At 39.0% G+C, this 13,799-nt stretch overlaps 1 protein-coding gene across 8 annotated transcripts in view; it reads left to right on the top strand.

Moving 5' to 3' along the window:
• The window catches only part of KCNIP4 (potassium voltage-gated channel interacting protein 4), a 475,426-nt gene that overhangs the window by 458,434 nt on the left and 3,193 nt on the right, over positions 1-13,799 (top strand). For all 8 annotated transcript variants that reach the window (XM_075420635.1, XM_075420629.1, XM_075420630.1 and 5 more), the window contains 4 exons: positions 151-221; positions 6,807-6,914; positions 8,029-8,133; positions 8,466-8,528. In XM_075420635.1, coding sequence (XP_075276750.1) covers positions 151-221; positions 6,807-6,914; positions 8,029-8,133; positions 8,466-8,528 — 347 coding nt within the window. The remainder of the gene's footprint in view (positions 1-150; positions 222-6,806; positions 6,915-8,028; positions 8,134-8,465; positions 8,529-13,799) is intronic.

Below are 13,799 nucleotides of genomic sequence, written 5' to 3'. Positions count from 1 at the left end.
TGACAAAAAAAGAAGTTTAAACTGAACTGAAAATTTAGTCTTGCTATCAAATTTTGGTATCAAAATATATCTTGGTATCATTTTTTTTCATGGAATTAAATGAAATAAAAGGTGCTTATTATGAATTATTTTTACTGTTTTAAATTGTAGATTCCACAACTTATGCACATTTTCTGTTTAATGCATTTGACACTGATCACAATGGATCCGTAAGTTTTGAGGTAAGTGATGCCGTTACTTCTTTCTCTGCAATTGAATATTTTGCCATTCATGTAATTAAGTCCAGTTTGATGGCTTTTATTATATGGCTCACATTATGAAAAATTTAGCTTATGTGACTCAAGTTTCAAGTTTTTGCAGTGTTTTAACAAAAGTCATTACTGTTATTTTACAATTCTATATCCCAGAATGGTAACTCAGACTGTGCTATGTAATATTTTTATAAATCTGTTCATTTAAAACATAAGGCAATTTATACACAAGTTATATGAAATAATCCTTGTCTTTCTCCCTGCCTCTGCAAGGTGAGAAGGACTCTGAACTACAACTAAAGTCATGGGGATGACTCATCCAAAATAGAGCTGCTCACACATTGTATTAGTTTTCAGGAGAAGGTTCTACAAGAAAAGGCTTTAAAGCAAACGTATTTAAAAGCACAAGAATTTCAGATTTATTTTTCCTCAATTTAACTGCCCGATCTCTTTTCAAAATTCTGCCTTTCACTGCTAAGGCTGATGTCATCACCTGCAAAGGCTGACGTCATCAACGCAATAACACAGTAAAAAGGGAAATTCACTGCAATAGTATAGTTGGAAACAGGGTGTACAAGATATTGCAGAGGAGCCATTATTTTAAAATATAGAATTAAAAAAAAGTCTCAGTTCATTTGCAAAAGGATATGTTTGCTTTGTCATGTTTTGCTGTGGGTTTTTTTGTTTACAATGGACAACTTGAGACTGGATTGTGATAATTTGTTCAAATTTGTTTAAATGTCCTATACATGTTTTTATGATTTACTTGAGTGAATGATGTTGTGAGGTTTGACAGAAATTTTTCTGCAAGTATTGTCATGTCTTTATTATTAATGTAATATAGAGGTAGAAGCCTTGCCAAGCAGGTGCACTGCTGTCAGAAATCTATACCTCATCTGGGACTATAACCAGATCAGTTTGTGGGGGATTATTTGCGTTTATTTAAAAAAACATGAACACCATCTACCTTTTTCCAGGCAGCTGAAATCAATGGGCTGCATGTGAAAGTAGAAGCGGGAATGCAGGTTTTGCTCACACCATATGCGCATGGGCTAATTCTATGAGGAATCCCTCTGGTCAAATCACCAACAGCAGAGGCGATGAGAGAAAACATTTTTAGTATCAGTATTTGAGAAGTGTTTCTGCTGTTATCATTAAGAATAATGAGAACAAAAGAAGCTTTGTATCTTTCCTGGACAATTTGTTGACATTTGAATCTCAGACAGAAAGCCTTAAGAAATGCGGTAGATATCAAACCCTTTCTAAGGGATTTGAATATCTCAAAGTGCAGGTCTGTGTACAAAAAAGGCTTTGGAATAAAATAAATCAGGAAAATAAAAGAAGCAGTGTTTTTTCATTGCTGAACCAGACGTTTCCAGCTTACTTTTGTTCAATATCTGACGTCTGAGTGATTCAGACTTTGGTATTATTTGCACTAATTGTGATTCCAGCATAACTACTGCTGTCAAAAGACTCTTGCTTCTGTAGCCTTGTACCATGTAATAGTATTGTATTTACAAACTGTGTGACAGCCATTCTGAAAGCATACTCCTTATGTTAAAAAAGTTTAGGCTTTTTTCTAATCCTATGAAAGCAGCTGCAAAACATGAAAGTAGATATTGTGACACGTGAAAAATACAATCCTATAATTTTTTTCCTGCTCCTTTTTATCCTAGGTGCAACTGTGCCATATTCATTCTATACCAATACATACTCTAGTCTTCTAATTCCCATCGGGGAAAAAAAAAACCAACAAACCAAACAGCAGAAAAGGTAGAGAAAAAGGGATTAATTTAAAAATTTGGAGAGTAAATTTACTTTCTATGTCAAAGTGTAGCAGTAAATGCAATTTCATATAATGACCTATAATGAAAAACACTCTTTGGCTCTCTTCTATGTAAAAAAAGATATGAAAATCTGAAATGGTACTGAAAGAATGTAGGTAAGAATGACATTTTTTGTGTTGCACTCTCCTTCTTCTAATGAAGCAGTGGTAGCTGGAGTTGTGGGAAGAAGAAAAATAGAATTTTCCCAGCTTTTTGCTCTTTTTTCCTCACATTTTCAACCATCAATGGTAAAGTGTTAGACTTTAGCACATCTTAAATGCACACCTTCATTGGGTGAGATTGCTATATCCTTAGAGTTTTGTCATCCCTCAATCTGTGTACTCTCTGATAGGAGTCAGGCTCTCCAACTGAAGCATTTTATGTAGAATAAAAAAAAAAGCTCATGAAACCAGCTGCTTGAACCTATCTCTGCTTATCCCATGATTGTATCAATTTTGAGACTAAGTTATTTCATTAGTTATGCCAACCAGTTTTGCTTTAACCTGAGCAACAAACAGAGCTTCAGAAAACCTAGTGACCTAGGGGGTCTTTGGGCATGTTAGTGAACTGAAGTTCTTTTTTCTGTCAGACAGAAACAGATGTGAAAGCAAGGTTTTGACTTGCTGCATGAATATTGTAGCTGAACCAAAATGAAGATCTGGGCCTCAAGGCTATTTACACAGTCAGGAAAATTGAAGCTAATTAACTTCAGACATGCAGTGAAAGGTAAAGCACACTGCACCCATTTCAAATATCCCAATCAGTATCCTTAGTTTGTTGAAGATGCAGATTAAGGCTATTCTGAATGTGAGCTTGATGAGAGGAAAGTCACTCTGTAATCCTACTAATTCTCAGTGCTTTAACAAACAACGCCATGCCCAAATACAATGGAGATATTTAAAGATTTTTGTCATTTTTAATCAAAACCAAACTTGTATTTGTTTCTCAAAAAAAATCTTAATAATTCTAAAGCAAAGTTGTTGGTGATTTTCTGATTGCTTCATTCCTCAATTGTTACCTGAGAATTTTGCATTAATTAACAAATTAACAAGCATGTTAATTCAGTTCCATTGGACAGTCCAGATCTTAAGATCAAACACAACTTTGGTGTTTCACTAATGAAAACAGAGATAAACAGTCATTGTCTCCAAAGCAGTAATAGGAGGCTAGCAGTTTAATGAACATATCTAAATGTGATTCTCCGTGTTCAACAGAAAAAACCTTGTTCATGTCATGTAGAAAATGAGATAATTTTTCACAGGACAGTGGTGATCTCATAAGCATTTTAATACCAGCTGGTGCAAAGTAGCTACAAAGGAATATATTTCCTTTTAACAGCAGCTTCTCCTTGGTGATCTTTGTTTTATGAGCAGCAGGGCCTCACCATCTCTGTGACTAACATTTGTCACTTGATTCCTTTCCAAAATCCTAAGGTCTAAATCCAGAAATGGATTTAGGTGCCTGCCTGCCTACTTCTTCTGGCCTTGAACAAGACATAAAGGAACACATGATCAGGTGGACTAATTTTAAGCTTTCCTATGGATTTGAGACAGCACACTATTAAGCTTGTTAATTGATTTATTAATGAACTAGTTGTCCCCAAAGATTTACTGAGGGATAAAGCAATCCGAAAATCATCAACAAAGATAATTAATCACTGCTGGGAAAACCCCCAAATACGAGTTAATCCCAGATCACAACCAGAGTCTCTGTACATCTGTAGTGCAGAACTGAAGCGTGGGCAGGCTGTGATCCTGAGCACACAGAGGCTCCAACACAGGTTCCATGATGCTCCATTTTGGAACTCTTCAGTGGGACATCCCTCTCTTTTGCAGAATCAAAGTTAGGCACAGGAGAGTTTGGCATTTATTGAAGGTCTTCACAGGTATTAGCACACTCAACAGGAAGCTAGCAAGTTACAGAGAGGAAGCAGTGGAAAGGAGTAGAGGCAAGTACCAAGCACAGACTTCTATGCTTCTAACTCTGCTGTCACAGACTGAAGAGAGACCTGACCTAGAGTTGTGTCTGAGCCCAGACCTCCTGCGGAGTTTTTGGCTCCTTTGTGACCCTAGATCAGATGCACCTCTCCTGATTAGGTGCTCAGCTGAGCAGGACTGTCCCTCTCAGTGGACAGTCCTGGCATCCTGAGGGGATGCAAGAGTCCAAGCAGTACTGTGAAACTTGCTTCAAAAATAAATAGCCTCTAAAAGTAGAATCCCTCTCTCTCCAGAAATCAGATGCCTAAACCAGGAAGGAAAGCACATATGAGTACATTAATACTTTAATGGGGACTTGGGCTCATTCTCTGTGCTAAATGGTGTGCCTGAGTCAAGCATCACCAAGTTGTTGGTAACAAGCATAGAGACAGATGCTCTCTGAGTTTAGCAGCTACCCTAAGTACCATTGCTTTACTATGGCATTCTGCACTGGATTACTAGCTTAACAGCTAGTGTAGCTATAACGCTCCTGACACACACATCACCTTCCACCATGCAGAGCTTTTTTTCTCTTTGAGGATCTAGTCCAAAATACCCTGTGGATTTAGCCTAGGTCCATTGAATCAGATTTTCCATTTCTATATGATTTTATTGCTAAATTCTTAAATTGCATGAAAGTAAGTATATAGAAAAGATATCTCATCCTAACTGGTCCTTATTCAAGTCATCACAACTTCTTCCTGTGATAAGTCCTTTCTATTGTTCCTGAGTTGGGCTCCTGCACAACACTCCAACAAAGGCAATGTGTGCAAACTGAGCTCTGTATGATTTCCAAACATGTTGATGCTATATGCAAAGTTTAGAGCACACATCTAGAAGGTTTTAAGTTGTCTCAGCTTTTATAAAGACACTCAGTCCTATGCAAAACAGCATAAAGTCAAGTTTTTTTGATGCATGGTTTCTCACACTGATGATATGAAGGGTAGTATTGCAAATGGGGATATAAATGATGCCAGGAAGCCAGCTAACATATAGGCAGTGCATCAAAGAAAGGAAGAGAAATAATCAGGAAAAGAAAAATAAATATGGTTTAGATGGATAGAATAAAGATAGATAGAATAAATGCAAAAATGTTGCTGGTGTGAAATTAAATTCAGAGTTCTGAAATACAATACTCTAAGACAATAAAGTTACTGGAGACCTTTGCAAAGGAAAAACTATATCAAGAATATAAAACAGTGCAGAAAAGTTGTGAAGAAATGGTACTGAATTAAAAAGGTTAATTGCTCATGCTGTACTGTGATCAAATCTGTTCTGAATTTTGTGAACATTTTAATACTTAATAGTACACTGTTAAAGAGCTGTTTGGAGATTTAACCCTGTGACCCTCAATTATTCATGGAGATGTAGTCAAGACAAGCTGAGAAAAAGTCTTTCAGGATTCATGTATCCATTCGTCCCAAAGGGCACGTATAACAATAACACAGAAATTTATGACAAAGAAAACCCACAGCATACCACCTGGATTGTTAAAAAGACTGAAGCTGTCAAAAGAGCTGTCTGTGCCTACTCAACCGTCTGAGGCCACGATATCTGTGTATGCTTCATGTATTGTGTATACTAATTTGACTGTGTGGTACATCAGACCTTTGTAATTTATATCTAACCTCAGTGCAGTCTTTTCCGTTGTTCCTGTTTTATGCATCAATTTTGTTGGTTCTGATAAGCAATTTTTCAGCTTTTATTGTTTCTGCTTTAATGTTACTCTAAGAATTCCTGTATGTCTTTGCCAATGACGTAGAAATGCACATTTAAATATAAGTTCTTGCCATATTCTGCTCAACCTATTACAGAGACAGTTTCACAGATTTATGCGTTTAGAAGTTTATCAAATACAATCAATAAAAATCAATATCAAATGGAGAGGACAGTTGTTAGGAAAAAAAACCCCATTGTTTAAAAAAAGTTAACACGCTAAGAAATACAGAAGACAGGTGATTACACATCCCAGTTGATATTTTCTCCAATCTGGAAGATGCTTACTAAATGGAAATGAGGTTTATACTGTCAAAAGGGTATTAATTATGAAACAAAAATCTATAATGAAATACTACATATAAATAATCTCAGAAGTCTTCTGATTTATTTCTGTGGAGTAGCTCTACAGCAGTAGAGCTTTGGTGGGTCATAAAAGCATGAAGGTGGTTCACGGACATATAACAAATATTACTCCTTATCTTATTTCCAATAAAATGTTTAAGTTTCGAGGTTAACTGCAGCATGTATGAAATTTCAAATGTTGACTGCAGCAGAGTGACCTAAGAGGTATGGGAATCACATATTCTACTTCCAACAAGGTGTAGATTTAACAAGAATTTAATGTTTCTTAGTAGATAGTTCTCCCAAAATTGGTCTCCTGTGCTTAGATTAATCTAAGTCCCACTTAAGTGGGTTTTTTTGACCATTAAACCATGGTGATTTCTTTTCTGTGATATTAAGTTCAACAGGAACTGCTTATGTGAGGCATTTCAGAGGATAAATCTACTAACAGAAAATTAGGGGTTATTTTATAGAAAATTACTCAATTTACTTACTAATTATGGGTGTAGCAAAATGCCTGGAATGTTAATTATTTAAAAAAAACCAGCAGTACTCAACATGAAGAAAAAAAAAATAGAAACAACACATCTTTCCAGACTTCCGTACTTCTGACGAATGCATAGTTCTGGATTTCTGAGTGTTTGTGAAAAAATGCTCAATTCCAAACTGACCAAGAACTTTTATCTGTTTAGGATTTTGTTACGGGTCTCTCAATTTTACTCCGAGGGACAGTACAGGAGAAACTGAACTGGGCCTTCAATTTGTATGATATAAATAAGGATGGATATATAACTAAAGAGGTAAGGTCTACTTTTTACACTAATCACTGAAACTAAAGGTTGTGTATGTAAGTCTTGCTTTCAGAGAAGAATGGCTTAATTGTGAAATTGAACATGTTAACAAATAAACATATATTATGAAACTAGACATGCTAAAAATAAAGTAATTTTCTAATTTTAAAGGCCTATACAAAAATTGAAAAGGGAAAATCTTCAGAGAAATTGGAAAAGGGCAGAACTCTTCAGATACAGAAAAGTTTGGCTTCAACTGCTGCCTATGTATCTGCACATACAGTCACGAGAATAAAGTAGTTTGGTAAGATATTTGGACAAGAAAGAATTAAGTACATGTGCCATAATTGTTAATCATTTTATGAATCTACTTCTAAAATTTTTTACTTGAAACACAATTTATATAAAAAGATTCCTACATCTTTTATTTTGCAAGGATTCAAACACATAAATTACAGTGGGATCGAATGAGTGCTTTCATAAAAATATATGGGTTTTCAAAACTGGGTCTTTATGTAAATATATATTATCCTTATCATTTTGCACTTTTAGAAAAACACTTTATGATTATTATAAAAGGGTGATCTATAGAATAATTTCTCAGCATACTGGCAGATGACTTGTTTTTATAATTATTCGTATAGTTTTCACAAGCCACTCTGTTAACAAAACTCAAAGCTTTTGATATAACAGGAGGAGTCTTTGCATATGTGCAGGTATGTGCATGGGTGTTTCTATTTTCTCTAGGGAAAACTCAGCTGTAAGAAGCAGATGTGCTTTGACCATTCACTTGCTGTTACAGAACTTCTTTTCCGTTTAGCTTTATTCACAAGACCTCAGGACATTCTCCCCACAATCCAGGAACTTGCATATAGTCTAAATCTTTTAAATCAAAATCATACAGCTGTGTCTAACATGTTCATCTATGAGAGCTGAACTAACATGCTAGAATTTCTAGGAACATAGTAGTTCCTTCCTGAAGTTGTTCAGTCATAAAATAACAGGCACAATCTCAAAATTTTTTTCTAACATGTAAATCCTAAAAATCGTTTACATGTTCTGAATTAAAGCAGTGTCTACAACACACCTTACATTACCCAGACATTTTTTTGTTTCTCTTCAGGAAATGCTTGATATCATGAAAGCAATATATGATATGATGGGGAAATGCACCTATCCTGTTCTCAAAGAGGATGCGCCTAGACAACATGTGGAAACGTTTTTCCAGGTGGGTCGGGCAACATAGGGAGCCAAAAAGACTGCTCTGGTAGCAGGTATGGAAAGATTTTCATCTTTGCAATGGTTTTGCATATCCTACCAACTCTGTAATCCTTTTTCTTCTCTGTGGTTCCATCCCAAGTTTTGCAGATCTACTCATTGCACCTTGTTTTTTCAACAATAAGCTCCTTGAGCTTACTCTAATGTATCACTTACTACATCTTTATGGATTTTGGCCTGGTTGTTCCTAGGTTGACACATAACTGAAATGAATAATGAAAGGGACTTGTTTTACACAGGATTTCAGGAAGATAAACATACATTCTTATTCTTTCTGAACAGAAAATGGACAAAAACAAAGATGGAGTAGTTACCATAGATGAATTCATCGAGAGCTGCCAGAAAGTAAGTACCCAGTGACAAGTACTGTTGGCTAATGCTATCATAGTGGTACACAGATTTCTGGAGTGACAGTGACAGTAATCCTAATACCAGAGACAGTATTTTTCCAAGGCAGAGTATGTATGTACACCATTACACAAAAACACTAAACAATGTAAATAAATTTTGTGACCAGCATCTGTAAAAGAGATGTTCTGTACTGTCATTGCTTATCAGACAACTGTGTCCGCATCCCTTCTCTCTTTAACAGTGTAGGATAGCGAAAAGTTTCTTCACAGTCAGCTAAATATTTTTATCTTCTGCCCATGCTGGGGAACACACTTCTGTTACAATTGGCAAATAGTCACAGCAATAGTAATTATATTGCTTGCAAATTTATGATCTGTAGGAGTGTTTCTCAAACAGTGAGTCATGACCTGCTAGAGGCCTTCAAAAGCAAGACTGCAAGGAGCCTGCAAAGTGTTGGATGGCAGGAGTTAAAGCAGGCAAGTTTTCTTAAGGCAAGGGAGTGAGAACTGATTGTGATTAGCAGTTGCAAGTGTTTATGCTACCCAGGTGGCTGATAATTTCCTTCAACGCTGAAAGCAGGTCCTTGCCTCTAGAGCCAGGAATGAGAGTAAATTTCTGCATCAGGAACGACAGCCTCTTTTCACTCTTCTGCCCTTCACAAACTGTCTTCCTTTCAGACCAGGAGACGACATGAGAAAAGATAAATTGCATTTTCAGAAATTTAAGGAGCTACTGTTAATTTATCAGTTAAAAAATGCAAGAAAAAGAAACATGATATAGTAAAAAATAATGATGATAAGTCTGTGGTGTGATAAGAGGTTGTTATGTACTGTAAAGTGTCACATCAGACCTAGTGACAAAATAGGCTTGATTACATTATGGAAACTGATGTGGCAAATAAACGCAACACTATTTGTTACAGTGAGAAATATAAGGAATCATAGTAGTGTTCTATGGATACCTTGTCCGGGCTGACTCTGATTGATATGAAGGTGGCACAGACCAGCTTTATAGCCAATGTGCATTGCTTCTTATTTCCGAAACCAAGAAGAGAGCAGTAGACAAGAGACAGGAGAGAACAAAACTAGCAAGATAAATGCAGTCAGTGAGTGATAGATTTTTAAACAATTGGAATAGGGAGAGCTGAACAGGAAATAGCAAAAATGCTCTAGAATTGGTAAATGTTTACATTCATTTGTAGTTACTCTTTGGGATTACTCTCATGAACATAGCTATCTAGTAAGTGATTCTCTGACTGATTTTAATCCACTGATTTTGGCAGATGAAAGAAAGACAACAGCTCTTCTAACTGTGGCTGTTCTGTATATCCTTAGCAACAGCTATGGGGTCGTGTCGTATCTGTCGGTGGTGCTCTGTTGCATTGACCATGGTTCTAACTTGTCAGTCTGGTTCAATATGAATGAAAGGCACTTGCTCTGCTAAAGCTGAGTGAGACAAGATTTATTCCCCAGCTGAGGTCTGCAGAGTTCTGGAAATTAAATGAAAGTTTAATCTGGATATGATAGCCACTATGGTGATGGACTGAGTGATTCATTTACAAAGAAAATTAGTACCTTCAGTAAGGAATTGCCTGCTCTCCTTTTCCCATGTGATTCACAGTTTCTTGGTTCTGTTAGAAAATTTCTTATTTACCTCTTCTGAGTATTCAGAACACGTGAGAGAGATGCTCTCTAAACCACTACATGACAGAGACACCGTTCTCATCTTGTCACTTACCTCACTTTCACTTGCTTTTAACTTCAAAGGTAGTAAAGTTTTTGATACAAAAAAGTACTTTGCTGCCTAAATTTTTGTCTCTTTACCAACTAAGACCTATTCTTCTATTAAGACCTTTGAGCTGCAATGTGTATAATTCATGTTGATATCAAGATTTGGTTTCAGGAATTAAATTTGGTGCTAGGATTCAATCCAAGTCCTTCAAGAAACTTGATTCAGGAGTTAACATGGCTTCAGCCTTTTCAGGATTACTTTTTTCACAGAGGACAGTTGTGGCTGCTTCCTTTTAAAACACAGCTGTAGGAAAACCTTTTCTAATATCCTAATAGGTACAAGACTGATCTAAAAAGGTAAGGTTCAGGTTCCTGCTTTTCCTCAGCATGCAGTGAGCCACATCACTCCAGAAGCAAGGTGTCTTCTCCTTCATGAGTATTTAACAATGCCAAAAGCAAAACTAAATGATCCTGTGAGCCTCCCTGTAGTAAATCTGCTTGTGTTGTAGACCTGCCACGCAATATTTTTATGTTTTCCATACGTTCTACTGTTAGGGAAAAACAGTGGTTATTGTTATTGCCCTTCATTCAGTATCTCTTTTCCAAGCTGTAATGTACTCATTTATTCAATTTTTCCTTCTAGGGAAACCAGCCAACACCTTTAATCACCCTTGGCCCTCTCTCTAGACCACTGCCAGTTCTACTATTACCTTTTGTTTGTCAAAATCAGGACATTCAGGACAGGGGCACAGCACACCTGCTGCACCCTAGGCTTTGACAGCTATGGTGGCTTCCTCATCTACAAACCCTCCTTTGGCATTAAGGCTGATGTTGGCGCATGCCTGCTTGAAACCTTCCCAGCCAGTTTGCCTAACAAATGACTGTACCTCAGACCTCGGAATGGGAATGCCCATTGATGAATACGGCAGCCAGAGCTGCAGCTGGTGCATGTGAAAAAATGTTAAAGGCATACAGATACGCTTGCCAGTTCTCACTCAAGTTGTGAGACTAGAGTCAAAACAGTGCCAGGAGACAAGGACTACAAGAAACCCTCAGCCAAACTCTAAAGCTCAGATCCCATCCAGTCTGAATCTTTAAATGGGCTAGAAGCCTGTTCTGCCAGGTAGGGAAAGGCTGCAGAGCCTTTTCTTTGAATAGTATCTCAGGCGAGAGTTGCCAGCCTTGAGCACTGCTATTCTTCTACTTTGAGTTAGAAGCCAAATTAGTGGGTCTCAGAGGTACATCCCTTCTGGTGTTTTGTGGTAACTAAGGAAAGTGTGGCATGCTTACTTTAAGAATGAGAAGGAACACAGCAGACCATGTTTACTTCAGGTTCCTGGGTTACATTCCTGAGATTTTTTTTTTTGTAGCATCAAAAGCCTCTGGTGTGTTTTTAAATATTCGTTAGACACATGTGCCTTTTTTAAAATCGCCTCCTTATGCTGAGTACTGTTTTGGCACAATTATCAATGCAGTAGCACCGTACAGCCTGAGGTACACAGCAAGGTACACAAGAGTCTTAATGCACAGTCCCAATGGAAAGAATAGCCTGTCCTTTCAGGTGTTCAGCAGTTACGTATGGAATTACAGAGCATTCAGTCTTTGAGTGAGGACAGCAAAGGCGCTTCCCCTCAGCCTCTCTCTATCTTGGACAGGGAATATGTGTGACCTGATTTCCCTGCCCTCCCTACCCTGCATGCCCCTGTGCTTTAATGCCAGGCTCCTATCCAGACTCCAGGAGTCTCCCTGCTCCCATGGGAGAAATGGCCTGTCCTGCTGTAGGTATGCTGGACAGAGTCCCAGAAAGTGGCTGCTGCCTGTCTTGCTTTGCAAAAGTTACTGAATAGCAGAGGTAGGTCTTGGGAAACCGTGATGTGGCTAACTCAAGGGCTAGGCACTACCCAGTTCCTCACCTGCCTCCTTTCACTGCTTGGTGCTGGTGGAAAATGGTCTGACTTGGGCATTGCTTCCTAGCTACAGCAGCACCATGAAGAGAAGAGGCAAAGGACTAAGGTGTGCGTGGTGCACGGGTGAATGTCAGGGTGAATGACTTAAAGGTCCTGATAATGATAAAAAGGCTTCTGGGATACATATTTTCTACAGGAACAACCCATTGCATACACAATACTGATCATCTGAGCTAGTCTGAAACCAACAAAGGAGCCATCTGAACCTGCAGTAAGAAAAACTTGAAAGTTGGTTTGAAGTTAGGTCAGATCTGGCAAAGCTCATTCATCCATGTTTTGTGCTTCATATGGACTATGCTTCATGTGTGCTAACACCTCCTAATATGTTGAGTTACGAATCACTGAACAGATCTATTAAGGTCATCAACAAGCAAGTGGAGGAAAAGGAGGTTATCAGGAGTAGTCAGCATGGATTCACCAAAGGGAAATCAGCCCGACCAATCTGATAGCTTTCTATGATGACATGACTGGCTGGGTAGATGAAGGGAGAGCCATAGATGTTGTCTACCTCGACTTCAGCAAGGCTTTCGACACACTCTCCCATAATATCCTCCTAGGGAAGCTCAGGAAGTATGGGCTGGATGAGTGGTCGGTGAAGTGGATTGAGAACTGGCTGAATGGCAGAACTCAGAGGGTTGTCATCAGCGGCGCTGAGTCTAGTTGGAGGCCGGTAACTAGTGGTGTCCCCCAGGGGTCAGTACTGGGCCCAGTCTTGTTTAACTTCATCAACGACCTGGATGAAGAGTTAGAATGTACCCTCAGCAAGTTTGCTGATGACACCAAACTGGGCGGTGTGGTGGATACACCAGAAGGGTGTGCTGCCATTCAGCGTGACCTGGACAGGCTGGAAAGTTGGGCAGAGAGGAACCTGATGAGGTTCAACAAAGGCAAATGCAGGGTCCTGCACCTGGGGAGGAACAACCCAATGCATCAGTACAGGCTTGGGGTGGACCTGCTGGAGAGCAGCTCTGCGGAGAGGGACCTGGGCGTCCTGGTGGACAACAGGTTAAGCATGAGCCAGCAGTGTGCCCTGACTGCCAAAAAGGCCAATGGCATTCTGGGGTGCATTAGGAGGAGTGTGGCCGGCAGGACGAGGGAGGTTCTCCTTCCCCTCTACACTGCCCTGGTGAGGCCTCATCTGGAGTACTGTGTCCAGTTCTGGGCTCCCCAGTTCAAGAAGGATGAAGAGCTACTGGAGAGAGTCCAGCGGAGGGCTACAGGGATGGTGAGGGGACTGGAGCATCTCTCCTATGAGGAGAGGCTGAGGGAGCTGGGCTTGTTCAGCTTGAAGGAGAGAAGGCTGCGAGGGGACCTAATAAATGCTTACAAATATCTGAAGGGTGGGTGTCAGGAGGATGGGGCCAAGCTCTTTTCAGTGGTGCCCAGTGACAGGACAAGGGGCAATGGGCACAAACTGAGGCACAGGAAGTTCCGTGTGAACATGAGGAAGAACTTCTTCCCTCGGAGGGTGACGGAGCCCTGGAACAGGCTGCCCAGGGAGGTTGTGGAGTCTCCTTCTCTGGAGATATTCAAGACCCGCCTGGACAAGGTCCTCTACAACCTACTGT

The sequence above is a fragment of the Opisthocomus hoazin genome, chromosome 5 (assembly GCF_030867145.1).
Source record: "Opisthocomus hoazin isolate bOpiHoa1 chromosome 5, bOpiHoa1.hap1, whole genome shotgun sequence".
Taxonomy (NCBI): Eukaryota; Metazoa; Chordata; class Aves; order Opisthocomiformes; family Opisthocomidae; genus Opisthocomus; species Opisthocomus hoazin.
The sequence above is the reverse complement of the archived record's forward strand: the minus strand, read 5'-3'. Positions and strand labels throughout refer to the sequence as shown.